We start from the raw sequence: 26,103 nt of genomic DNA on the forward strand, positions 1-26,103 counted from the left end.
TTCAGCAGTATGCTGGTCAGTAGTATACCAATGAAGTTGTTTTTATTTACTTCTATTCTCAGAGTCTGTGTTGGCCCAGGGTGACTGTGTCAAATAATTGCTTCGCCTTTCTTCCAGAAGAAATTGGCTGCGCAAGAGGCAGAGTACAAACGTGCTTTAGAGTCGCACCTGGAGACTGTCGAAGACCTGAAGCAAGAAATTGCCGAGATGCAACAGAAGTTACCACGTCAGAGTTCACCATTTGAGGACGCACCAGCCATCATCGACATCACCACGCTTGAGCGCCAGCAGGGAGAGGTGCGCTGTCGTTGCCTCTGCATATGCTCAGAGTTTGTGACATCACTCGAGGTCTCAAATGAAATGAGAAAAGGAGAAACATTGGCCCACATGAACGCCTCTTCAGTAAAGGCAGACATGACAAGCTCTGGCACATCTGCCTTTATTGTAGTGGCGTTTGCTGCTGCATAAAGAAGAAACAAATCCAGATTTGCCATCAACACAGTTACACAGAAACTAATTGCAATGGGCTTGAAATATTATATGGTGGCAGCATGAATGCTGTAAATGCTGGTGGCCATTCTTAATTTCAAGGCACTCTCGCAGCTGCTGCTTAAGTAGCACCATGGGGAATTTTCTGGGGCTTAGCAGGCGGTTGCCCGATACCATCTGTTGTTGCTATGTCACTGGCATTGCTGGCTGGATCAAAAGCCTGTCCTTTACTTCAAAACACAAGTTTATTTTGCCATGTTCGTCCATAGACCACAATATTTTGTGCTTGCCTGCACTGCCTCAAGTCAGCAACGGAACACAAGGTCGGCTCAGTGACCTCAACGCAGCCATCAATTTTTTGTGGAAGGATGTGGTTTTATGTTGAAATTAGAATGGAGAAGCTAAGGGCCTGCTGCAACTTAGTGCATTTGTATTACAGCTCCACATCTGCCACAAGGCTAGGTCACTCTCAGGCACACTCGAGGCCCACAGACGGTTTTGTCTATTTTTTGTGCACTGTTTGTTGTAAAGGCTTAAAGGTACCCTGAAACGCTTTTGACGATTTTCTACAAACGTACTGAGTCATTAGAGTAGGTCCTTCTGATCATTAATTGACACATCTAAGTGATCCGCGTAAAGCATGTAATTTATTATAAGGTTTTAAAAATGCACATCGCTGCTGATTGCAGCACACTGCTCGGCGTAATTTTAAGCCGCCCCTACCCATATGACCGAAATCACCCATATGACGTCAGTGGGGCGAGCTATCCGATTGGCTGACCAGGGCGCGTGATCGATGATTTTTCCAACTTTGTGGGAAACAAATGATCTTCGTTATATTTGGAATGTTAGTTTATTTGTTTTTATAAAAAGAAAGTAACATAAAGAGAATGCACAAGGACAATTTTTCAGTACACTTAAGCACTTCCGGCAAACAGCAAGTGTCGTCTGCTTGCGTTACAGCGTACTCAATTTTGACGAGAGCTCCGCGGTTAGAGTCTGTCTCAGTCTTTTCGCAAGCACTATGATTCAACTTTGTTGCCTTGTGGACTGCAGGCGTAGCGACTGGCAATATTTCAAGCTGCAACATCGTGTCCCTCTGCAAGGCAGCGTACGAGCGAACTGGCTGCTGCGCATCAGACTGCCGCTATCCGATCGGCACCAAGATTTGCGCGTTTGTGGCCGTCACTTTACACCGGAAGATTACTAACGCAGTAGCGTTTCGCGAGTCCGGTATTAGGACAAACGCAAGCACAAGGGGACAGGGTCTGGCCGCTTGACTGTGCCGTAACGGGATGAGCCATGAGATGAGCAGAAGGGCAAATGTGAATGGTCTGCACGGTGCAGCCACCTGGTGGCACAGAGCTCAACCATACACAGTAGCAGCAATGAAGTGTATTCTTCTTTGCTGCTGGTGTGTATTTTTCGCAGGAGTGTAATCATCAGCACATTGTTTTTATAAATTTTTAAAATGTTTTACACTTGGTTAGAGCAATATTAGCACTTTGTTTGGCTTGTTAAGCGCTGCGCCAACAAGTGTCTGGACCGTGCAGACTGATCAGGCCACTCACGTACGTCTACGCTAAAGTTCCTTCATCAGCTGGAGTTTATGCCTCCAGTCATTTACCGAAATGACCAGCTTGCCTGTGGTTAGCGGAATACCAGACACGTTTGGCGCTACGACAGAATGCTCGCAACGCACGCTGCTTCGATAGCTCACGCTTGGGGTCGACGTCCAAGCGGCTAGCGGAGAGGTCTCGCACAGGCGGGGGCAGGCTCCAAAACAACCGGAAGTGGACGATGTGACGTCGCATCATGATGCAGAACCAGTGAAGGCGGAGCTTAGCCCTGCTCGCTCGGCGAACGAGTTGAGGAGGAAAAGCATGGCTAGGAAGGAGGGTAACTTGTAATCGCTTGTAGCTCCATTAATACGTAACGCTTCACTTAAATTGTGGTGCGAATTTTCTACTTAAGCTGTACCCTACGCGTCTACAAAATTTGTCCGAGCCGTTTCAGGGGCCCGTTAATAAAAACCATGCTAGGACTTCTTGGTTTGTCAGAATTTGGTTTAGTAGAGTGCTTCATCGCAATTTCACTCATTATAAAGCATATAAAGTATTTTCTCATCATTGCCTTTTAACAGCTGTATTTTGCAGACATGCATGTTGGAATTCAGAGTATACATGAATCAGCTACAGTTGAGCCCACTTATAATGATGCCAGTTTTAAGAATGTATCGGACACACTTTTCATTCGTTAATTTTTTGTGTGCATTCTGTGGTAAAATAAACCGCTTGAAATGCTCCCTTTCCATGTTATCAGTTATAACGATTGAATCTGGACCCTTAAACGAAAAATCCTCGATGGAAGGGGGGGCGGGATTGGCACCCCCTTTGTCACACCCGCCTTTGTGCCCCGTACGACTCGCCATCATTAAAGCCCTTGCAAAGTGCCGCGAAAAGAGCTGAAATTCCAAACCAAACACCCTGTGCCCTTCTCCTCGTGGGCGCCGTGCTCTCAGCCAGAGAGTCCACATCAATCGCGCCAGTGCGCCTACATATAGTTCACCGTACTGTGATGCCACTTACAGTGGCGCGTGACTTTGAAAATTATTGAAGGCAACAGCAGTTACTTGTTTGATCTGTTGCTTCAATAGACGAATTAAAGTTTAGAGAAATAATAAAACCTACAAACCGAACGTCTCCATTGCGTTGGAAAGCACAATAGGAAGAACAAGGTGGCAGTGCAATGAAAGCTATAGCTCCATCACATAAAGCCATGCAATGCAGTAAATCTGTACTGCAAAAAATAATTTCGTTAAGTTCCCCAAAGAAGTTACGTGTTGTGCATTCTAACAAAGCAATGTATTATTTTCACCCCATCTCCACCGGCCTCCCCAGCTCTGTGCGTGTTTTCTCTCCCATGCCTCCGCATCGAAGGTGGTGCCACCATAACTGCTGCAACGTAGCAGACAACCTCGAATATTTTTACGCATGTCGAGTAGTAACTGGAGTCAGGTTCTTGCAGTTTAACCATGATTTCTTTCGTTTTTCTCTGAAATTACGTCTTTAATGTTTACTTCTACATTAGAAATTAGAAAGTGTGTGTTCCCTTAATATCAAGTGTAAAAGTTGCGTGACTGTGCACTTAAGGTAGCCAGGACACCCCCGAAAGCGGTTCCCTCGCGTAACAGAAGTCAGTCTCGAAGGCCATGCTTTTGTGTGCTGCAAGCACCGGAAGTGGTTGCAGTAGCTGGGAATACGTCATGGCAGTCATGCATTGTTTCGTTTTTGCATGTGCTTTTCGACGCATCTCAGTTGTTTTGTACTGCTTTTTATTGCGCAAGTGAAGAAATTGAAGGCATAATTCAGCAGCGACACTATTGCTACGCCATTGGGTGCTAGAGCTTGTGGAGAAAGACGGCCAATGTGGTGTCAAACTGTTTAAAAGCAGACGACACAGAGTTCACATCTCAGTCACTTAAAGGGGTCATGACACTAAATTCTTGAGCTTAAATTATGCATTGCACGTTTAACCATATGTGTCTCCCAGCAAGCTGGCAAACTTGCAGTAGATTGGTGCAGTAGAACATTTGCATTTGAATTTTTTAATGACACAGTTGAATTTTGGCAAGAGCCTTGCCAAATTAGTGGTTGCTGTCAGTGGGAGGAGTTGAGTGGCAGTGATATGAAATTAAAATTTTGATTTAAGATGTGCGCTGAGAGCCCCGTTTTTTTCTGTGCGTAACCATATTTGGCCCTCTATTCTCAGTTACAGAGGTAAACTGAGAACAGCTGGACAACGGTGTCATGGCCCCTTTAAGCATTGTTCCTCGTAACACCCATGGTACTGTTTTGCTGTGCAGTCACTCGTATGAATAGAAACAGCTTTGCACCAGCAGTGCTGTGTCATGTTACCCGTTTGCCTGAGAGGACTAGATACTTTTTTTTTCACTCTGGTGCTCTACGTGCAAGTCAGAATCTCTTCTTGAACTGGCTGTTTAGAAACTGCGTAAAATAGCGGATGCTTAAGTTTTCTTCATTCAAGTTCAATTCATTGTGTGGTGTGATTCATTCCTTGCCACTAAATGAGCGTTGATAGTCACCAGTACTTTTGTCTAATTTGTTCTACCTGCGTTTTTTTTTTTTGCTTGTGTTTGTCTTGTTTATGCTAATTTGGTGATTTTCCCACTCCTGCTATAGCTCTACAATAAGGCTGCCATATAAATAAATAAATAAACAAACAAACATAATGTCCATGTCGTGGAATATCTCATCTGAAAAATAGTTTGTTACTATTTGCGATGTAGGCACAGTCTTGTATAAATTATGTTTGACAAGCATGGGGTGGCACAGCTCGTAGGATCCATGTCAATTTTGGAGCTTCCTAGTTACCTCACAAGACACAAGTATGGCGGTTCGTTAAAGTTTATGCAGTCACTCTGATGCACTTAAATTATTTTTGCTACATGCCTCCTTGTCCAAAGTGCAAACCAAATGGCTTCTTTTACTGAATTATTTCCTACAAGTGTATGCACAGCAGCTCATCATGGACAGCAGGAGCCCTCGGGAAGCGGGCTGTTGAGGGCAGTGCGCTCACAACAGAGGCACTGCATACGACTTGCATCGCCATGTATGCACGCATGCATGCAGCTGCAAGTGGCGAGCCTTCTAGTAAAGTGCACGCTTTTCTTCCAAGGAAAAAGAAACTAAAAAATCAAGTGCATGGTGTAACGTGACTTGCACTAGTCCAGTAGAAAGGAAGAGGCACGCAGCTGGTGGCTCTGGGAAGGGAGAACGGCAGAGAGCTGGCGAGGGACACACACACACGCACGCACACACGTACTCACTCACTCACTCACACTCTATCTCGCCTTTGTGTCCCACCCCTGCACGGCATGCCTTCGTGGCATTGCTTCAATAATAATAATAAAGATAAAATAAGTGAACAAAAATACAACGAGCCACTTTGCAACACCCTCATTTTTGCTGTGCACCCTGCATGGCACGCCTTCATCGTTCCTCTCTCTTCCACCCCGCCAACGTCCGCTAGGGGCTAGAAGGTAGATTGGCAACTGGTGCGACAAGAGGTGCAAAGATGTGGGTGGTGATTTGGTTCATGTTCTTTTTTTTTCTTTTCTTGAATTTCGCATTCCTTTCCTTTCTGGTGCAGACACCTAGTAGCTAGATTTAATTGTTATCGCCTATAATGCTGCATGGGAACATTGTAGTAAGCGGTTTATTTTGCCATAGAACATGCACAAAAGTTCAGGGAGAGACAGCTGCTCATTGTTACATTTGAGGAGTATTGTTAATAATTTTATAAATGGATTCGACTGTGCTTCTTTCTGTCTAAATAAAACGCTTTATTGTTTGTCCACACTGCTTTCTTTGTGCAACCCCATTGTAAGAATTATCAGTTATAACAGTAAGATTTTCTTGGCACTTGAATATTGTTATAAATGGGTTCGACTGTATATCCACCATCACCTATTCCAGACTTCTTTATTTCGTTTGCATTGCAGTCTCCTTTATTCAGGCTTACTGCATGTTGTAGTTGCATGAGACAGATAATGAAAAGTAGGAAACGAGGGTACATGTATGTCACAATTTGGGTTGATGTGTGTGTCCTCCATTCTTTCACACAGGGCTCAGAATCCATCTCGCCAGTACCACCGATCGCTGCAAAGGTAGGCTGGGTAGCTCTTGACCTATTGTAAACAGCCATGCCATGTGATAAAAGGGAGAAATCCGAGAACGCTGTCTGTTAATGCTTATTTGCTACATGTCAGTGTATGCTAACAATGCATGTGTGAGGAAATTGATGCAGTTGGCAAACAGCGGCAGTTATGCAGAATCATGCGAAAGGATCATGAACTTTTATCTTGAACATGTAACCTTTATCTTTTTGCAGAGCTTGCCATGGAACTTAGTTCCAGCCGGGGATATCAAACCTTTTGCGCAGCTTTTGGGAGAGGGTGAAACGAGTGAGTTTTCACAAATTTTTATACTTGCCAGCTTTTACGGTTTTATCGTAAAATGCCAAACTTTTGTTGCTTTTTCACAATTGTCGTATTGACATGTATTTTATGCTATTTTCATTTGCACACAGTTTAAGCAAAAACCAATTTCAAGAAAAAAAAAATACAGTTGCCGAGTGATTTCCTATGGGCCATTTTTTTGCACCCATTGATCTTACGAACCAACCCATGTGGCTGTGGCATAAACTGATAGAACCAGTGTACAATGGTAATCAAAATGTTGACAGCAGTTAGGTGAATATTTCATTAATAAACGTAATAAAAAATTTTGTTTTTCTGCAGTGCAAATCGTTGCTGCTGTGACTGTGGAACAGAATGCCTGTTCACAGCACCAGTGGCGTAGCGACAGGGGGGGTCGGGGGGCCGTGGGCCCCGGGTGCAAGGGGCCAGTGGGGGGGGGGGGGGTGTCATATACGTCTGAAGACACCCGGAAATTGTCGATATCCTCACCTTCCTCGACTACAACCGGGGGGGGGGGGGGGGGGGTGACAGAAGACCTATGGGCCCCGGGTGCCAGACGACCTAGCTACGCCACTGCACAGCACCCCTACAGAAGAAACTCTGTGAACAGACAATGAACAGTCAGCATACTGAATAATCAATCAATCTTTAGTATCTTTCATCAAATTTTAGTATTATGTCGCCTTCAATGGGAATGTTTTTCTAAATTCTATGGTTGGCAGGTCTATATTTTTTTAACGTATGTATAAGTCCTTTTGGATGAAATTTGGCACCTCCACTGTAGGTTTCGATGTCTTTTGTGGTTGCTTGAATAGAGGAAATGTATTTAAGAACTTCACATTTGTTGCAATGTTGATATAATATGACAGCGCACTTTGGACAAGGGAAAGAAGTTGGCAAAGCAGGTGCATGCAAGTTACACAACATTGATTCTTTTTGATGTTGCACTAATAAGGAAGTGGCCTTTTTTGTTTGTATACCTTAGCATTTATGCAGTGTTCATGCACTGCATGAATGCTATCGCTGAGTGAGTACTGTGAAAAAAAACATGAGGTTTCTATTTCAAAGGGCATCTAATAAGGAAATGGCCTTTTTTGTTTGTATGCCGTAGCATTTATACAGTGTTCATGCACTGCATGAATGCTATCACTGAGTGAGTACTGTGAAAAAAAAACATGAGGTTTCTATTTCAAAGGGCATCTAATAAAGAAATGGCCTTTTTTGTTTGTATGCCTTAGCATTTATGCAGTGTTCATGCACTGCATGAATGCTATCACTGAGTGAGTACTGTGAAAAAAAAAAAAACATGAGGTTTCTATTTCAAAGGGCATCTAATAAGGAAATGGCCTTTTTTGTTTGTGTGCCTTAGCATTTATGCAGTGTTCATGCACTGCATGGATGCTATCACTGAGTGCGTACTGTGAAAAAAAAAAGGTTTCTATTTCAAAGGGCATCTAATAAGGAAATAGCCTTTTTTTTTGTATGCCTTAGCATTTATGCAGTGTTCATGCACTGCATGAATGCTATCACTGAGTGAGTACTGTGAAAAAAAAACATGAGGTTTCAATTTCAAAGAGCATCAAAAGCACTGAGAAACATGCTTCAATGCAGACTGGTAAGCTCCTTTACCAATATAAATGGTACCTGAGCTGATGTAGAAGTTGTCAATGATTAATGTCATGAATTTACATAGTGTACATTTGTTATGATATGTTGACAGTGTTTAATACTGGCCATGGTAAGCAGCTTGAAAGTGCAGTCGAACCCACTTATAACAGTATTCAAATGCCACAAAAATTCCATTGTTATAACCAATAATTATAACCGGGTTGCATGAAACAATCAAAATAGGGGCATGGCAGAGCTGATGTGAGAAAACTATAATGATGGGTAGGCCAGTGCCCCTCCTCATCACTTTCCTCCATCCGGCTGCCGATTGTGTTCACTCGTTTAATCGCTTCCTGGGCGCTATTCAAGTCATAGCATAAAACCACCAGGTGCACACGCTCTCTGCTTAGGTGCAGTTTAAAGGCTACTAACAAAAAACTATGCAATTACCAGTCCTGTGACTTTGCCAAGATTGCTTCAGTGGTATAGACGACTCGTAACAAATTTTAGCCGAAATGAACTTTCATTTCAGTTGGCCTCTAACTGAAATAACTGAAACAAACATGACATGATTAGGGAATTCACTATTCGAAGTTTTTGAGTCTTTGTTTTCTTCAAATACTATATGGGAAAACAGTTTTTTCAGTCTGTGATGAGAGAGGCTCATGTAAGTGGAGACTCCTCTGAATGATTCTGGTCAGGAAAACTGCGATTGCGCAGGCAGTTGAGTTACTGAACGAACATATGGAGGAGGTCACTGTGTACTATATTTACCAGTCATTGAGTAAGCATGTCTCACTTTATGCAGCCTACAAATTTGCTGTCTGGATTTAAACAAAGCAATATATTATTTTCACTTATTATGGTAGCCCAGGGCTATGACATTGCGCTGCTGACCTTGAGGTCGTAGGTGCAATCTTGGCCACGGTGGCCACATTTCAGTGGGGGCAAAATGAAAGAACACTCTTTTACTCATATTTATGTTCATGTTCAAACCCAGGTGGTCAAAATTAATCTGGAGTCTCCCACTACAGTGTGTGTCATAATAAGATCATGGTTTTGGCACGTAGAACCCCATAATCTAATTATCTAAATTTATCTGGTCTATCTCAACATGTTTGGATTCTTTCAAAACAATGTGCAAGGCTGTAGCTCCTTCAATGAGCGGTACACTTGTAGCGATCGTCCGTCACTACACATTGTCACCCACTACTGGGAAATTCAGTTACCTCGCCTGGCCTCCACGATGGGGGTCATTGCCCCCTGCTTTTTCTTGGAAGTGAGGTGGCTTCCCGACAGGGGCGCCACCACAGCCACTTGGCAAACTTTTTTTTACTGTGGAATAAAGCCAGTCGACTCTCCGTTCTCAACCTGTAAAAATGTGTATTACTTGCCTCCTCTAAACCGAGCTCCCAACACACTCTACTACACGCACCTAGAGACATGCAGTTCCTTTTTTCATTGTTGACATTGTCAGTACCAGATATGATTGTACTTTGTTTCTCATTTACAAGCTCACTTTAACTGAAATCCAGAAATTAGTGGCATTACATGTTTCATATAATGTAAACAATTCTTTTGTTGCCTAACTGGATCCATGAAACTTTTCATTTCACTTTCTTTAGAAATTGGGAATACTATTCGATATTTAAAGGCTGTTTTTCTGGAATAGTCAATTCAGTTCGATTAGAAAACTTCACTATTTGAACACCTCTTCTATTATAGGCTGCAGAGCTTTAATCTCATACGTATCTTAAGAGTAGTGCCTTAAAGACCTGCAGTACTTTGGCAGCTTACAGATAACAGGCAGTAGAAGCAAATGATAAGTGACAGCTTTAAATGTATACAATATGTAACTTGACTTACAGTCGTGATAGCTTATAGCATATTCCAAATGTTTTTCTATTTTCCTTTTCTTGCACAGCATCTATTGGAGATGTGGAGTCTCTACACGCAAAGGTCAGCGAGTCGCAGAAGGAGGTTAATCATTTGGCCGAAGTGAGTAAATAGCATTTCTATTCATTACTATGCTTTCGCACAATATATTCATATTCTCTCACTGCAACACTTGGTTGGCAAATATTTTTTTTTTTGCATTATTGTAACCACTGTGCAATGTATTTTAAAATTTTAAAGATGGCTGCGTCTTAAAGCAGTCCTCATTTCTTGGCAACACAGGTTGTGGTCTGCTGGTGCAATGGTGTGTTCATAGCCATCACAGTCTATTATTAGCTCAAGCACAGGCAGCATTCATCTTGTCTATGTTAAACAAAAACATGTTTCATAGAATGTCCTGCATTTAGGAGGTTAGGGCAGTGTGCAGCTGTATACAAAATGTGAGGTGTGCATTGGAAGTAATGCATTGTTACCTCATCTTAAACGGGTGCTCCTTTAGTTTGTAAGCTCAGTTCATAGGACTGTGTTGATAATGAAGAGTAGATATTGAACACAGAAACAAATTTTTTGAAGAAGAATATCTTATCGATACGTGCCGTGGAGGCTTAGTGGCCTTAGTGTTGCGCTGCTAAGCATGGGGGGGGGGAGGTCATGAGATCAAGTCTCGGCCACGACGGCCACATTTCGATGGGGGTCAAATGCAAAAACTCCTCTGTACTTAGGTTTGGGTGCACGCCAAAGAACCCCAGGTGGCCAAAATTATCTGGAGTACCCTACCACAGCGTGCCTCATAATCAGATGGAAGTTTCTGGCATGTAAAACCCCCCAATTTTTTGTTAAATATCTTGTCAAATTTTGAAATTAGCAAGGTTCATTATTAACAAATTTTGTGCAAGAAAACTGGCTGCCGAATATGCTTGTGTGTCTACTCTTGTTGGGCCATGAATGTTGCCAGCTGTCAATGACTTTGGCATGTAGGAATGCTGATGTACAGTATGGCCCATTCTAATTAAAGGGAACTGGTACCAAGCACTGATTACAGCTCAGTTTTCTCGACCAAGGCTTTGAAATTGAGAAAAGGTTTATTGGCGGCTCCTAATGTAAAGGCACAGCAACCGGGAACGGCGAAGCAGCCCGAAACACTGTCCAAACGGACGCCAGCAATCAACAGCGCGAGGCGAGACGAGCCGCGCGTTGGCGATGCGGCTGTGCCGCGAGGCGCGTCTTCTTCTTCACAATCTCCCCCCGGACAAAAAGAGCCATCCTGGCACCTTAAGAATCGGGAGGCAGAGGGTCGTGGTAGGGCTTGAGACGCGAGACGTGGACAATGTCACGTCCACGCCGGCGCAAGTCTTCAGGTGGTGACAGGGGCTCAATGAGAAAATTCACCGGGGATGTTTGCTCCAACACTCGGTAAGGCCCTTCGAATTTTGGGACGAGTTTCGAGGAAAGCCCCGGCGTTTGGAAAGGGACCGACAACCACACAAGAACGCCTGGAGCGTAGGTAGTGTTGGGATGCGTGTCGATGCGGTTTTCTTTCTGGCGCTGCTGTTGCTCTGCCGTAAAGGAGCGCGCTAGCTGGCGGCATTCTTCGGCTTGTCGGGCGACTTCGGAAACAGGTAGACAGTCGGAGGCGTCAGGACGGTATGGAAGGAGCGTGTCGATGGTATGCATAGGCTCGCGGCCATACAGGAGGAAGAAAGGTGAAAAGCCCGTAGTGGCCTGGATCGCGGTGTTGTACGCGAACGTGACGAATGGAAGGATGCGGTCCCAGTTACCATGATCAGATGCCACGTACATAGAGAGCATATCACCAAGTGTGCAGTTAAATCGCTCTGTGAGCCCGTTAGTCTGTGGATGGTATGCCGTGCTTGTCCGATGAATAATATGGCATTCCGAAAGCAAACTTTCGACGACTTCGGAGAGGAAGGCGCGACCTCGATCGCTGAGGAGTTCCCGAGGTGCGCCGTGTCGAAGCACGAAGCGATGTAGGACGAAAGAGGCTACATCCCGCGCTGTAGCACTTGGTAAAGCAGCAGTTTCGGCGTAACGTGTCAAATGATCAATAGCAACTACGATCCACCGATTGCCGTCTGGTGTCATAGGAAGCGGGCCGTATAGGTCGATGCCGACGCGATCGAAGAGTGTGGCAGGGCACGGGAGCGGCTGCAAGGCACCAGATGGGCGTAAAGGCGGCGATTTGCGGCGTTGACAGTCAAGACAGCACCGAACAAACTTGTGAACAAAATTGTACATGCCGCGCCAGTAGTAGCGGTGGTGAATTCGTTCGTACGTCTTGAAGACTCCGGCATGGCCACACTGCGGATCGTTGTGGAAAGCGGCACATATTTGAGACCTTAAGCTGCGGGGAACCACCAGAAGCCACCGACGACCTTCAGGAGTGTAATTGCGTCGGTGCAGCAGCTGGTCACGAATGGCAAAATGAACTGCTTGGCTTCGGAGGGTTCGGGATACAGGGATGGTCGACGATCCAGAAAGATACTCGAAAAGAGAAGCGATCCACGGGTCACGACGTTGTGCGGTTGCAAAGGAGTCCATGTCGAGAGATGACACGGAATGTGCGGAAGTTGGTGCGCAGGCCGAGTCTGGAGGTAAAGGTGAACGAGACAAGGCATCTGCGTCGGAGTGTGTGCGTCCACTGCGGTATACGACGCAAATATCGTACTCCTGGATGCGTAGTGCCCAACGGGCTAGGTGGCCAGTGGGATCTTTCAAGTTGGCGAGCCAACAAAGCGCATGGTGATCTGTGACCAAGTCGAATGGGCGCCCGTACAGATATGGTCGGAACTTGCCAAGTGCCCATACTAAAGCCAAGCACTCTTTTTCGGTCACGCTGTAATTGGCCTCAGGCTTCGTCAGTGTGCGACTCGCATAGGCGACTACATATTCGGGGTAGCCCGCCTTTCGTTGGGCGAGTACGGCGCCGAGACCGACTCCGCTGGCATCTGTATGTACTTCAGTTGCAGCTGACGGGTCGAAATGGCGAAGAATAGGTGGGGAGATGAGAAGACGACGCAGCGTAGCAAAGGCGGAGTCACATGCAGGGGACCAGCAGGAGAGGGCGGCGTCACCGCGTAGAAGCTGAGTCAATGGCGCCATGATCGATGCGAAATTTCTAACAAAGCGCCGGAAATATGAGCATAGGCCCACGAAGCTTCGAAGTTCTTTGATGGTCTGAGGCTTCGGAAACTCGGCGACTGCTCGAAGTTTTGCAGGATCGGGTAGAACGCCGTGCTTGGACACAACGTGGCCTAAAATGGTGAGCTCTCGCGCGGCGAAGCGGCACTTCTTGAGGTTGAGTTGAAGGCCAGCGTTCGTTAGACAGGTCAAAACTTGTCTGAGGCGGAGCAGGTGAGTAGGAAAATCAGGCGAGAAAACCACGACATCATCGAGGTAACACAAACATATAGACCACTTGAGGCCACGCAGCGTGTTGTCCATGAGTCGTTCAAAGGTGGCAGGGGCATTACAAAGCCCGAAAGGCATCACCTTAAATTCATATAAACCGTCAGGCGTAATGAATGCGGTTTTCTGGCGATCGGCCGCAGCCATCGGGACCTGCCAGTACCCTGAACGCAAGTCAAGGGACGAGAAGAATTCTGCTCCCTGAAGACTGTCGAGGGCGTCATCGATGCGCGGCAAAGGATAGACGTCTTTGCGCGTTACCTTATTTAACCGACGGTAGTCGACGCAAAAGCGAATAGACCCGTCCTTCTTTCGAACGAGAACGACAGGAGATGCCCAGGGACTGTGCGAAGGTTGAATAACATCACGGCGCAGCATATCTTCGACTTGGGTGGTAATGACACGACGCTCTTCGGCAGAGACGCGATATGGACGTTGACGTAACGGCTGATGTGAACCGGTGTCAATGTAGTGCTGCACTTCCGACGTGCGGCCCAGGTGAGGTTGTGAAACGTCGAATGAACTGCTAAATTTGTGCAGGAGATCAAGAAGGTCGGCGCGTTCGGCAGGTGTGAGGGTATCGGCGATTGCATTCAAGAACGCAACCCTGGACGCTTCCTCAAGCGCGGACATCGAAGATGGTTGGCCGGGGTCGACGTCAAAAGAGTCTCCAGGGACGTCAACCAAAGACGAAGAGTCGAGGAGTTCCACGAAGCCAAGGCATTCACCAACGAGCAACGTAAGAGGCGCACAGAGGGGATTGTAAAAGTATATATTGCTGCAGCCGCCAGCCATGTCAAGCGTCGCGAAGGGTAGTGGGAGAGATTTACGGCCCATGAAGACGTCGGACGGCGTGAAGAGGACCGTTGCATCAGCGATGGCGTCGCAAAAGACGGGTACGAGGGCTAAGGAGCCAGGTGGAATATCTGTGTCCTCGCGCACGGTAAGTTTAGAAGGGCGGTCGCAATCGTCGTCCAAGGGTGCGTCACAAGGGGCAAATTCAACTTCGGCGCGTGCGCAGTCGATCACGGCTTTATGACTGGATAAGAAGTCCCATCCGAGGATGACGTCATGCGAGCAGGTGGGAAGAACAATACACTCGACGATGTAAACAATGCCATGAATAAGCACACGCACAGTACAGGCGGCGTGCGGAGTGACGTGCTGCGCGCTTGCCGTACGAAGCGACAGTCCAGAAAGCGGCGTGGTCACCTTGCGCAGCGAACGGCACAGTTTGGCGGCTATCACAGAAACGGCTGCGCCGGTATCCACAAGAGTGAATGCTGGAACACCTTCTACACAAATTTCGACCACGTTAGCAGGAGAGGCGCGAGGACTTTGACAGTTCGAATGGGGCGCAGTTCTTGCCTCTTGAACTGCGACGTTCAGTTTTCCTGGTCAGGTGGTGCGAGTCGCCGACGCATTGGGGAGAGCGAGCGTCGGCGAGGGGATGGCGAGCGACGCGAAGGAAATTCTGGGATGTCAGCAAGAGCATTTGGTTGGGGGGAAGGAGCGGCGTATTGGCGAAATGGCTGGCTGCCGTACTGCAAGGGCCGCGAGGCGTCGCCGAACGCTTGAGGACGACGGCGGCAATATCGGGCGACGTGTCCGGGAGTGCAGCAAGAATAACAGATGGGTCGATTGTCAGGTGTTCGCCAAGGATTAGCTCGCGGGGCGGTCCAAGATGTAGCATGGGCTTCCGGTGGCAGCGGTTGGGACTGGGTCGTGAAAGACGCCGGTGGAGGCCTGCGTACTGCCTGCGCGTACGTAAGAGGCGCGGCCACAGGCAGGACTGGCTGCGCATAGGTGAGAGGCGTGGCGACAGGCTGCACTGCCCGCGTAGAGTTGAGATTCGCGGCTGCAGGCGGCTGATGGTGTGCGGAAGGGACAACTTGGGCGACCTCTTCGGAAATGAGGGTGCGGAGCGAGTTTGGAAGACGGGAGGTGGGCTCCTGAGTGAAGGGGACTAAAGAAAGTTGGCGGGCAACTTCCTCACGCACAAAGTCCTTGACCCGCTGAAAGAATGAGGATGGGTCGTACATGTTGTCAAGGCTCGCCAACAACTCGTCGCTTCCCAAAGGACGCCGAGTCGAAGCGCGTTGCTTCCTTAACTCATCGTAACTTTGGCACAGGCTGACAACTTCAGACACAGTGCGCGGATTCCTGGCTAGGAGCATTTGGAATGCGCCGTCATCGATGCCTTTCAGTATATGGCGAATTCGCTCAGCTTCGGGCATTGCGGCGTTGACTCGTTTACAAAGGTCCACGACGTCTTCTATGTAACTTGTGAACGTTTCCGCCGTCTGCTGTGCTCGGGCGCCCAAGCGCTGTTCGGCGCGCAGCTTGCGAACAGCGGGTCGGCCGAACACTTCCGTAAAGGTTGTCTTGAAGACTGACCATGTGGGCACGTCACTTTCGTGGTTGTGAAACCACAGTTGGGCAACACCAGCCAGGTAAAAGATGACGTGAGTTAACTTGGCTGGATCATCCCACTTGTTGTGTGCGCTCACCCGTTCATATGACGCAAACCAGTCTTCTACGTCTTCGTCGTCTGCACCGCTGAAGACCTTGGGGTCCCGTTGTCGTGGAACGCCGGTGCAGGTGATGGACTGTGGCGTCGATGCCGTTTGGGAGGAGCTGTCGGTCATGGCGGGTGGTAGCGTTCTTGATCTCAGCTCCAGGGTTTCAAGCGACGGGGTTTGAGTCCCAGCACCTCCACCAATTGAGAAAAGGTTTATTGGCGGCTCCTAATGTAAAGACACAGCAACCGGGAACGGCGAAGCAGCCCGAAACACTGTCCAAACGGACGCCAGCAATCAACAGCGCGAGGCGAGACGAGCCGCGCGTTGGCGATGCGGCTGTGCCGCGAGGCGCGTCTTCTTCTTCACAAAATATATATACAGTCGAACCCGGCTATGTCGAACTCGCAAAAACACGCCTATCAGTTTGATATAGAGCATAATTCCATATAAGCCTGCTAAATAATTGGATGTCATAAAAGCACATACGATTTATAAAATCCCTTTATTGATGAACCTAGCTTAGTTTCGCATGAAATAGTCCTGCATTTTCTTCTGCTTGAGCAATTGCGCTGCCTGCGATGCACGCACTTCCCCACATTTTCTAAGGAGTCGGTCGGAGCAGCTGAGGCCGCAACCTTCTGCATTTTCACAGAAGCACCGGACTAGTGTGAGCGCACCAATCACTTCGGAGGATGTGGGCAAAGGACCGTCGTTGCTTTCCTCATTGTGCCCACTTTCACTTGTGCTCGGTATGATGTCGGCAATGTAGTCTTCGTTTTTGGGCTCTCCCTTGGTCGCGACACCTTCATTTGCACTCACAAACTCGTCCACCGTTGATTCGTCAACAGCTTCCGGAAATTCTGACAGCTCGCTCCAAACTTCGGCAACACCGGCAATGGCTTCGTCGCATTCATCAGAATTTACAGTCATCACCGAGCACGCGCAAGCCTGCATGACTGAAGCAATTTCGGATGAACCACTCGCACACGGCCATGCGTACGCGTCAGGCGCCACGGGCATTGGGTCGCAAGTTTGGCCGCTTTAGCCCTTATCTCCCCCTTATTCTTCAAGATCGTGCTGAGAGTGCTCCTCAGAATCTTGCACGCTGCAGGGACATTCGACTTCTCACCGCATTCGACCCGATTTATGATTTCGAGCTTCGATTTATGTCTGAGCAAGCGCTGCAGGCGGGCCAGGATCATTTTTTGCAGGGGGGTGTCGACGGCTCGTCCGAGGCAACGCGCTTGGATCGAGCCGCGCCGCCGGGTTTCCCCACTGCCGTGAGGAAAAGCCAACTTCTGGGGGCACTTTTCCACCACTTGACGTTCGATATATTGGGCGTCGCTGCTATTGTTGTTCAATGTAAGCGTAATTTTTGCTATATATACTCATTGTAACTATACCGTGTCGACAAATTGTTCGATATACAGAATAATTCGATGTAAATGGGTTCGATATAGTCATGTTTGACTGTACATAGAACCTTGTTCATACGTTTTGGAAATAACCGCGAGAAAAGACGTACTAACCGGGCGAACGTACGATCCGCAACTAAAAATTTCGAGACTCAACTATTGTAATGCGAAGCGTCGTGCGGATCGTTGCGGCATGAGACGCCGATACGCGTTGAGCTGGTGGTGCTTCGGCGACTTGAGGCGCATTTTGTTGTTTTCGTATTGCGTGGTGTTTTAAGAGGGCGACGGGCAACCAAAACGAAACCAAGCTGGTTGGCGACACCGGATGCCGCCGAAGCGAAACGGGATGCCCACATCGCGCCGCCTGCAGCAGGGAACGGCGGCGCATTTGGATTATCGCCTACTAAAAAGGTGCAGTACGCTACCAATGACGCTACGCACCAAGCACTGTAAAACGGATAGGTGAAAATGCTTATTGCAGTAGGTTTGGCGGCAATAGCTGTGAATGTGGCGTGCAACGATTTGGGGGGAGATTTGCTGGTACTGGAATAAGAAGCTGTGTGTGCCATCGTTCTCATGTGAAAAGGGCGGCTATATACTGTTCTCAACCGCGCACGCCTTGTGCCTCTTCTTGTTCATATGGGATCTAGTGGCCGGAAATCATATACGATCGCAGTTTGCAGCAGGGAAGGGCGGCACGTTTCAGTTATTGCCTATTAAACGCATGCGCCATGTTTCCGACGGTACCACGCGCCGTGAAACAGATAGTCGATGATGCTTATATCAATATTATTGGCAGTGATAGCTGTGAATGCCATGTGCAACGACCCAGGAGGAACTTTGCTGGTACCGAAATGAGAAACAGTGCACACCACCGTTTTTACGGGAGACGGGCGGGCAAGTATTCCAGTGAAGCTGCCGCAGCGGGCAGTTATATACTCTTCTCAATTGCGCGAGCATCACACATTTTCTTGTTTACACGAGATCTGTCGACCGGAAAACATATCATATGATTGCAGTTTGGCAACATACTGTACGTTGGTGCCGAAAAATCTTGCTTTGTGGGAACTTATGAACCGGTAGAATATGAGCGTAACTCTATTGGATCATTTTGTGTGTTCTCTATGGCGAAATTTGGCACCGGGACAGCGTACGTAACAGGAACGTATCAACGAGGTTCTACTGTATCAATATATATATATATATACAGTCGAACCCGACTATATCGAACCCGTTTACATCGAATTATTCTATATATCGAACAATTTCTGGACACGATATAGTTACAATGAGTATATATCGCAAAAATTACGCTTACATCGAACAAAAATAGCAGCTACACCCGATATATCGAACGTCAAGCGGCGGAAAGTGCCCCCGGAAGTTGGCTTTCCCTCGCGGTGGCAGAGAAAACCCGGCTGCACGGCTCCATCCAACCGCTCTCCCTACCGTGACCGCACCCGACCGCGCTGCCTCGGACGAGCCATCGGCACCCCCCCTGCAAAAAATGATCCTGGCCCGCCCACAGAGCTTGCTCAGACAGCCAATCAGATGCTCTCGTGCCCTCGTCATGCAAGATGGCGAAAGTGCGACTTGTCTCGCTGTCGTTGTGTGCGCCTTGTAGGCCTTCCCTCGCAGTGTTGCCGTGATGAAGCGGAAGAATTTGCCTTTCGTCGTGAAGCTCGCAATCATAAATCGTGTCGAATGCGGTGAGAAGTCGGATGTCCCCGCAGAGCACAAGATTCCGAGGAGCACTCTCGGCACGATCTTGAAGACTAAGGGGGAGATTAGGGCTAAAGCGTCCAAACTCGCGACCCGGTGCCCGTGGCGCCCGACCCGTACGCACGGCCGTGTACGAGTGGTTAATCTGAAATTGCTTCAGCCGTGCCGACTTCCGCGTGCTCGGTGATGACCGTAAATTCTGATTAATGCGACGAAGCCGTCACCAGTGTTGCCGAAGTTTGGAGCGAACTGTCAGAATTTTCGGAAGCTGTTGACGAATCAACGGTGGATGAGTTTGTGAGCGCAAATGATGTGTCGCGACCACGGGAGAGCCCGAAAACGAAGACTACATTGCCAACATCGTACCGAGCACAAGTGAAAGTGGGCACAATGAGGAAAGCAACGACGGTCCTTGGCCCACATCCTCCGAAGTGATTGGTGCGCTCGCACTAGTCCGGTGCTTCTGCGCGAATGCGGAAAGTTGCGGCCTCAGCTGCTCCGACTCCTTAATGTGGAAAAGTGCGTGCGTCGCAGGCAGCGAAATTGCCAAAGCAGAAGAAAATGCCGGACTGTTTTGTGCGAAACTAAGCTAGTTTAATCAATAAAGTGATTTTATAAATGGTATGTGCTTTTATGACACCCAATTATTTAGCAGGCTTATATCGAATTATGCTCTATATCGAACTGATAGGCGTTTTTTTGCGAGTTCGATATAGCCGGGTTCGACTGTATATATATATATATATATATATATATATATATATATATATATACACACATACACACAGACACACATGCATGCATGCATACATACATACATACATACATACATACATTTGCTGACCGTTTATTAAGACCCCAGGGGGACAGCAGAAATGTCCAAATAAACAGGTGTCCGAAAAAGCACATTAAGAAAAAAAAAAAAGAAATCCTTTATTTCCATGCACTTATTCGGGCTCAGCAGTAGTCTTGAAGAAATCGTGAATGCGCTGTTGCTCGCTGTTCCGTTTACGCACAATTAGATAAGCCTGAATCTCAGAGAGGGTCGTACGGTCACTATAGGCGGCTGAAAGCACAGTCGCTGCTTGTACACACTCCGCCTGCGACGGCAGCATAGCTCATGGTGCGTCATCTTCAGACTCGGAGTCATCGTCCAGCGGTACAGCAGAAACCTGACGAATGGTCTCGCCATTGTCAAATTCTGCGCATGTCAGTACAGCAGTGTCAGAACCTGTGAAAATGTGGAATGAGACTGTGTCCGGAATCGCAGTGCAACTGCTGCGCAGGTCTCGGCAGGACATTTTCGGCGTCAATAGGGAGCACATCGGAACGTGGCAAATCCTAGGCCTCCTGGCACCCGCTTGCCGGCATTCCCCAACGTAGTCTGCGCAGGCACTATCGGCGCCATTAGACACTTGACACGATGTTTCCGTATGCTGCATTGGAACACCGCAACCTCGATACAGCACACAAAGCAAACACCACCACGCCGTCACGCCATCACGCCGACACCAGTCGCACAAACGAAAAACGTAGCCTACTCGCAGCGTCGTGCACGAAGGAACAAATCAGCTGCTGGATTGTCTTGACATGGCCTACTTAAGCAGAGACCGGAACTGCTGTAGCCACTCTATCCAAAGGCATTGCTCTATCGAACCAGGCAGAAACGATGATGATGAGCGGCGATTTGCAGTAGTGCCACTTCGTGGGGCAGCAAAGAGGCTCCGTTCAAAACAAAAATGGCGTTCAGCAAGTCGAACCATGCACCGGTCAGAGTCGGTGCATGGTGCTCTCAATCGAGTTGGCTCAAGGAGTGTCCAAAAAATCAGACGAGAGGTTGCGAAGTGTCCGAACTTTCGGCAGTTGTTATACATTATGGTCTGTGGGAAGAATGGCGATGCTGCGAAGCAGACAGAATAATTGAGCATGTCCGAAAAATCAGTCGGCGACTGTATATATTGTGAACACAGTGTGTTGCACTATTAAAATGTGGTTGCAATAATGTGTCTTCATTGCATAAACCAAACCTGCTGCAATGGAAGGAGCTTCAGCCGCACAGCTGAAAAAGGTCCATTTTCTTGAAAAAACACGCACATACAGCGTAAATTGATCTAGAACACCATGATGTTACTATGCCAATGTCTGATTGAAGAGTATTGCAGTCGCTAGAGTTAAAAATTACACGATAGAGAACACAGTCAGTAAGTCAGTAAATTCCTTTTATTTCCTGTGTGCTTCTATTCGTTGAACAATTTTGTGTGCTGAATGCTGCAATTCTATGCTTCACTTATATATATATAATATTGTAGAGGAGGATTGGAACGGTATAGTGGGTTGTTTTCTCCAGCGCTTTCTAACCAGTCGTTCTGTTCAGCGCTCTTGCTCGGGAAACGCTGCTCGTGCTGGGAGTCCATGCCCTGCTCTAACGGTCAGTCCCAAACGCCCGTGACTAATAAATGCCTTTACAAGTGATGGAGGGTGCTTTGGCCTACAACATCCATCCTGGAACTTTGATCCCGTACCCTGTGCTCAACCAGGCTGAAAGACGCATCCTAGCAAACCCCTCCTACTCCATCCCAGCAAAATGCCATGGCTCGTCGGCTATGTCACAGACTTTGTGCCCAGTGCCAACTACCCGCAGTTCACCATTTCCTCGCTGTCGCTCTCTGTCACTGATGTCAATGCCGCAAATGACCCACGTCTGCTCCCACTGACCCTCTTCAACCTCTTCCTTGTCCTGCCTCTCCCTTTGAGGTCGTTGAACTAGACTTGTACATGCTCCATCCTCTCACCGCCACTGGTAATGGCTGGATTGTGACAGCTGTTGTCCTGCTAACTCGGTATGCTGAGTCAGCTTCTCTACATTCTGACACAGCTTCTGAAGTTGCCAGCTTCTTCCTGAAAAAAGTTTTTTACGCCATGGAGCACCACGTGTTCACCTCAGCGGCTGTGGCAAGGTCTTTGTCTTCTCCATTCTTTCCCAAGTTTCTGTGAGCCTCCAGCACTGTTCATAAGACTGCTATATTTGCAGCTACCAGCACAATACCTCAGTATGCATCCACACAAACCCCATGCAGTGGGGTTTGTGTGGATACAATACTTCTGTTTGTCACATTCATTTACAACACTGCTGCACAGTATACTACCAGCTTTTCCCAATTTTTTCTTGTCTACGGTGTCTCGCAAACTTGCATTCTTGAAGCATCTTTCTTCTTGGCTCGTGTATCCTTGGTGTTGTTTTTTTCCCATCAATTTGTTTCCTGCCTCATCCACGTCAATCAACATCTCCCAGAATATCCGCAAGCTTCACTGCGACTCGGCTCACCACAGTAGCCTGGGCGAAAATTTATTATTCTAGAAACCTGCACATGTCTCTTGTTTATGTGACAAAATCCTCAGCCATTGTATTAGACCCATGAGGTTAAATAGCAAACTTTCCCTGTTAATAACCACATCTTGCCTCTTTGTACTCCCTCTGGGGTTGCTGCAAGATAGAGGTTGTACATGTATCTCATTTGAAAAGCCTTATATATATACAACGCATTTCGTAACTCTGTGTCCAATCTGGCCACATCAGCCCAGAGGGGGTAATTAGTGTGGAGGCAATATTAGTCTCGTCTTCATCTGTACATATCACCATGAGCTGCGTTGTCTTTGCCATCGTGGCTCAGAATCTTCGAGAATATAGATGTTTCTTTCAATGCATAATGTCTGCCCAATGCTTCACGTCAAGCATTTTCTCCCTTTCAAGTTGAATAAATGTTAAAGTTACGTTAGCCTAAATACTATTTAGGTATTCTGTTTAAGACTGGATGGTGCTGGAATTCATGGCAATCTTCTGTTACTTTGAAAGCTCTGCTATTTGGTTTTTTTGGAAGGAAACCAAAGGGTCTTCATTATTCTGGCTATTGGTTCTGTGGGCTATCTTCCTCTTGTTAAGGTCTGTCCACATAACACGCAAAAATGTTGGTGATGTATCGCGTAACCAGGCTTCCTGGTTCTGTGATTAGGCATCATTAGCGCAGCAGAGCTTGATTGTGGTCAGTGCAAATGGTAGTGGCTTTTTTTCTCTTTGTTCTGAAATCTGGAGGGTCACTGCTAGGCTATACTTGGCATATGTTCACACACTGGGCCTCACTACATTTGCTTCACTGTCTGTGCGAATGTGTGCTGCAGCTCGAAAGTCTGCACACTGGTCATGAATTTTGAAACCATACAATGGCAGAAGCAATCCCGCGGCTTTCAGATCGGCCTCTGAAAAGAGGTCGCACCGAAGCAGCTTTCCAGTTCTTTTTGAAACCAAACGAAGACACATTTCCAAAATACCATGTTCTCCACAGTGAAGGCAACACAAGCGTAAGAAAACTGTCACCATTTCTAGTTTCCAAATGCCTAGCAAACACGATTGGTCCAGGTTACAAGGCCTCAAAGATGGCTAGCGGAGACCTCCTCATTGAACTGACGAAGAAAATTAACTAGAAAAGCTCGCTGAACTCGCCAGTGTTGGTGACATTAAAGTGACAATCTCTCCACATCGCTCACTGCACACAAACAGGGGTGTTATATCAGAAGAAGATTTCCTAAACTTCAGTGACGAAGAGCTCCTTGAAGGATTTCAGGAGCAAAACGTAATTAATCACTGTAAAGGAAAATATCTCATTCTATGAAGTGAGGAAAAGGCTAGGACACTTACCTCAAGTGAGCTATGCCAGTGTGACGTGGTAGGGGGCATCACCACACTGGTTTCAGGAGTGTACAGGGTCCATGTCTGGGATCCTTGTAGAAACTCCAACCGCCCCCTTGGTAGCTGCAGCTAGTGCTCTCCATCATCATTGAAGAAGGGCCAGCAGACTGCAGTGCCGCAGGGCCCAAAGTTGAACCGAACTCCATGGCGCGAGACGCACGTCCCGGCGTCTGGCTCCCAATCATCCAGTGCCTCAGAGAAGGCAATGGAGGTCAACCAGAAAACCCCGGCGTCATTGACGCCAAAAGATCCGCGCTCCTTGGAGTGCTCCAAGAAGGAGAAACACCTTGTAACTCCACCAAAAAAGGGACAGGTAACCTGAAGGGTTACCGACCTTCATAAGAGTAATCAGCTTTTTAATACATGTCACCTAAAACTTGTAAGCTCACAGACATAAGTAATTTCTTTTTTCAATTCCAATAAAATGGCTTTCATCATTAATTGGAATCGCAAAGGCCTAATTCACAATCTAGGTGGCAACAAAGACATTATAAATAAATTATCACTAGTAGCATTCTGCCTTCAAGAAACAAACCTAGGATCCGAACATCCGCATTTTCTTAAAAGTTTTACTGTCATAAGAAAGGACTGCGAGCACTCCAGCCGTCTATCAGGAGGTGTCGCTATTGTCGTCGAAGGCGGCATCCCCACATGCAACATTTTATTAGATACTCCGTACGAGGCAGCAGCTGTCACTGTTTTGTCATTTAAGACTGTCACCATCTGTTCATTGTACATATGTACAAGGGGGAGCACCAAAATGAAGAAACGCAAAGGAAAGTATGTTAGCTGCAATCGAATGCCTACTTTGGGCACCTAATGTGGCTGCCGAAGGAATATCGAAGAAAACGTGAAATGCTTGGTCCACCGGGAACCATACGCATACTGCTCGGTATCCTACACCGCCAAGACAAGCCTTTCTCGAGAGGTTGCACTCAAGTGAATGCGGTGCAATCTGCCGAGTCCCCACAGTGATGGCGCCGAGCGACCATTGTTTCTTTTTCTCGTCTACTAGCCAGAAAGCGTCCAAAACTCTGCCAGATGAAAATCCACTCGGCCAGAGCAAACTGAACACGCACCGAAGTGCGCCGCGCGGTGTTCAGGGCAACACGAGAAAAAGGCATGTGCTCTGGCCTGTCTCTGGCAGCCCGCGGGTAGGGTAACGAGAACAACAAAAATTGAAGAGGCTCAATGTGTTCGCGCGAATAAAAGTCAAAGAAGAAAAAATAAGAATGTAGTTACCTTGGCTGGATTTAGTATCTTGACATGGATGCTTTGGCGTAGGTGAAAAAAAAAAAAATGTTGGTATTCTTTTATGTGACATGACGGCACAAATGATCCACCACAATGCTTCATCTCATCGGACCTCGCTGCGTGCTTTGTCAACTTGTCTGATATTGTGTTGATTTGGCTTGTCTCCTTTATGTTCTGATGTAAGACTTTAGCAAAGTCAATGCGCCTTTGGCGTCATATGTTTATAACAGCATTAAACCCACAATGTTTTGCCATTGAAAATCTAAAGCATAACTTTGCAAATGTCAATGCACCTTTCGCATCAAAAGTTTAAGAGATTTATGCCCATAAAGCTTCAGAATTAACATGCCTGCGCTCCGTAGATTCCGCGGCCTCCGCAAGGTGCCACGGAGAGCCCGTTCGCCATCAAACCGCCCTTGAAACTTCGTGCTCGGATGGGGCTGTTGCGTTATGCGACTCCCGGTACACGGGCGTTGCCACGAAATCCGGCCCGAGTTCGCAATGTTCACAGTGAAATGTCATTTCAAGCATGAAAAAGACATTCTAGACAAAATTCAGAATGATTTCCGGCGCCGGGAGTTGCTTTGTTTGACGGTGCATGGACAGCACGAAAAAATTCCTGGGGGGGGGGGGGGGGTGGCTGAAGCCCCATAAGCCCCACCCCCTGGCTACGCCCCTGGCAGTGATCATCTACCTTCTATAATCCACCTCACATCAATGCTACCCATTATATTCTACAAACCACGCCATTGGAAATTACAAATGGCTAACTTGTCAGTTTTCACAGAAAATGCCAGGCTGGAGGAGCTTATTTTAATAGACCTAAGCATTGACGAAATGAATAAAAAATTTACTAACTGTATTATTTCTGCAGCTGAAAAGGCCATTCCACAATCTTCTGGTGTTGTTTGGAAAAAGGTGAATCCTTGGTGGACACATGAATGCACCGTAGTAAAAAAGCAGTAAAATATGGCCAGGGAAATCTTACGCAGATACCCAACACATAACAACTTTCTAAATTTCAAA

At 47.1% G+C, this 26,103-nt stretch overlaps 1 protein-coding gene across 2 annotated transcripts in view; it reads left to right on the forward strand.

Moving 5' to 3' along the window:
- The window catches only part of LOC142585522 (uncharacterized), a 165,530-nt gene that overhangs the window by 105,435 nt on the left and 33,992 nt on the right, over positions 1-26,103 (forward strand). For both annotated transcript variants that reach the window (XM_075696329.1, XM_075696338.1), the window contains 4 exons: positions 118-297; positions 6,137-6,178; positions 6,403-6,475; positions 10,023-10,096. In XM_075696329.1, coding sequence (XP_075552444.1) covers positions 118-297; positions 6,137-6,178; positions 6,403-6,475; positions 10,023-10,096 — 369 coding nt within the window. The remainder of the gene's footprint in view (positions 1-117; positions 298-6,136; positions 6,179-6,402; positions 6,476-10,022; positions 10,097-26,103) is intronic.

The sequence above is a fragment of the Dermacentor variabilis genome, chromosome 1 (assembly GCF_050947875.1).
Source record: "Dermacentor variabilis isolate Ectoservices chromosome 1, ASM5094787v1, whole genome shotgun sequence".
Taxonomy (NCBI): domain Eukaryota; kingdom Metazoa; phylum Arthropoda; class Arachnida; order Ixodida; family Ixodidae; genus Dermacentor; species Dermacentor variabilis.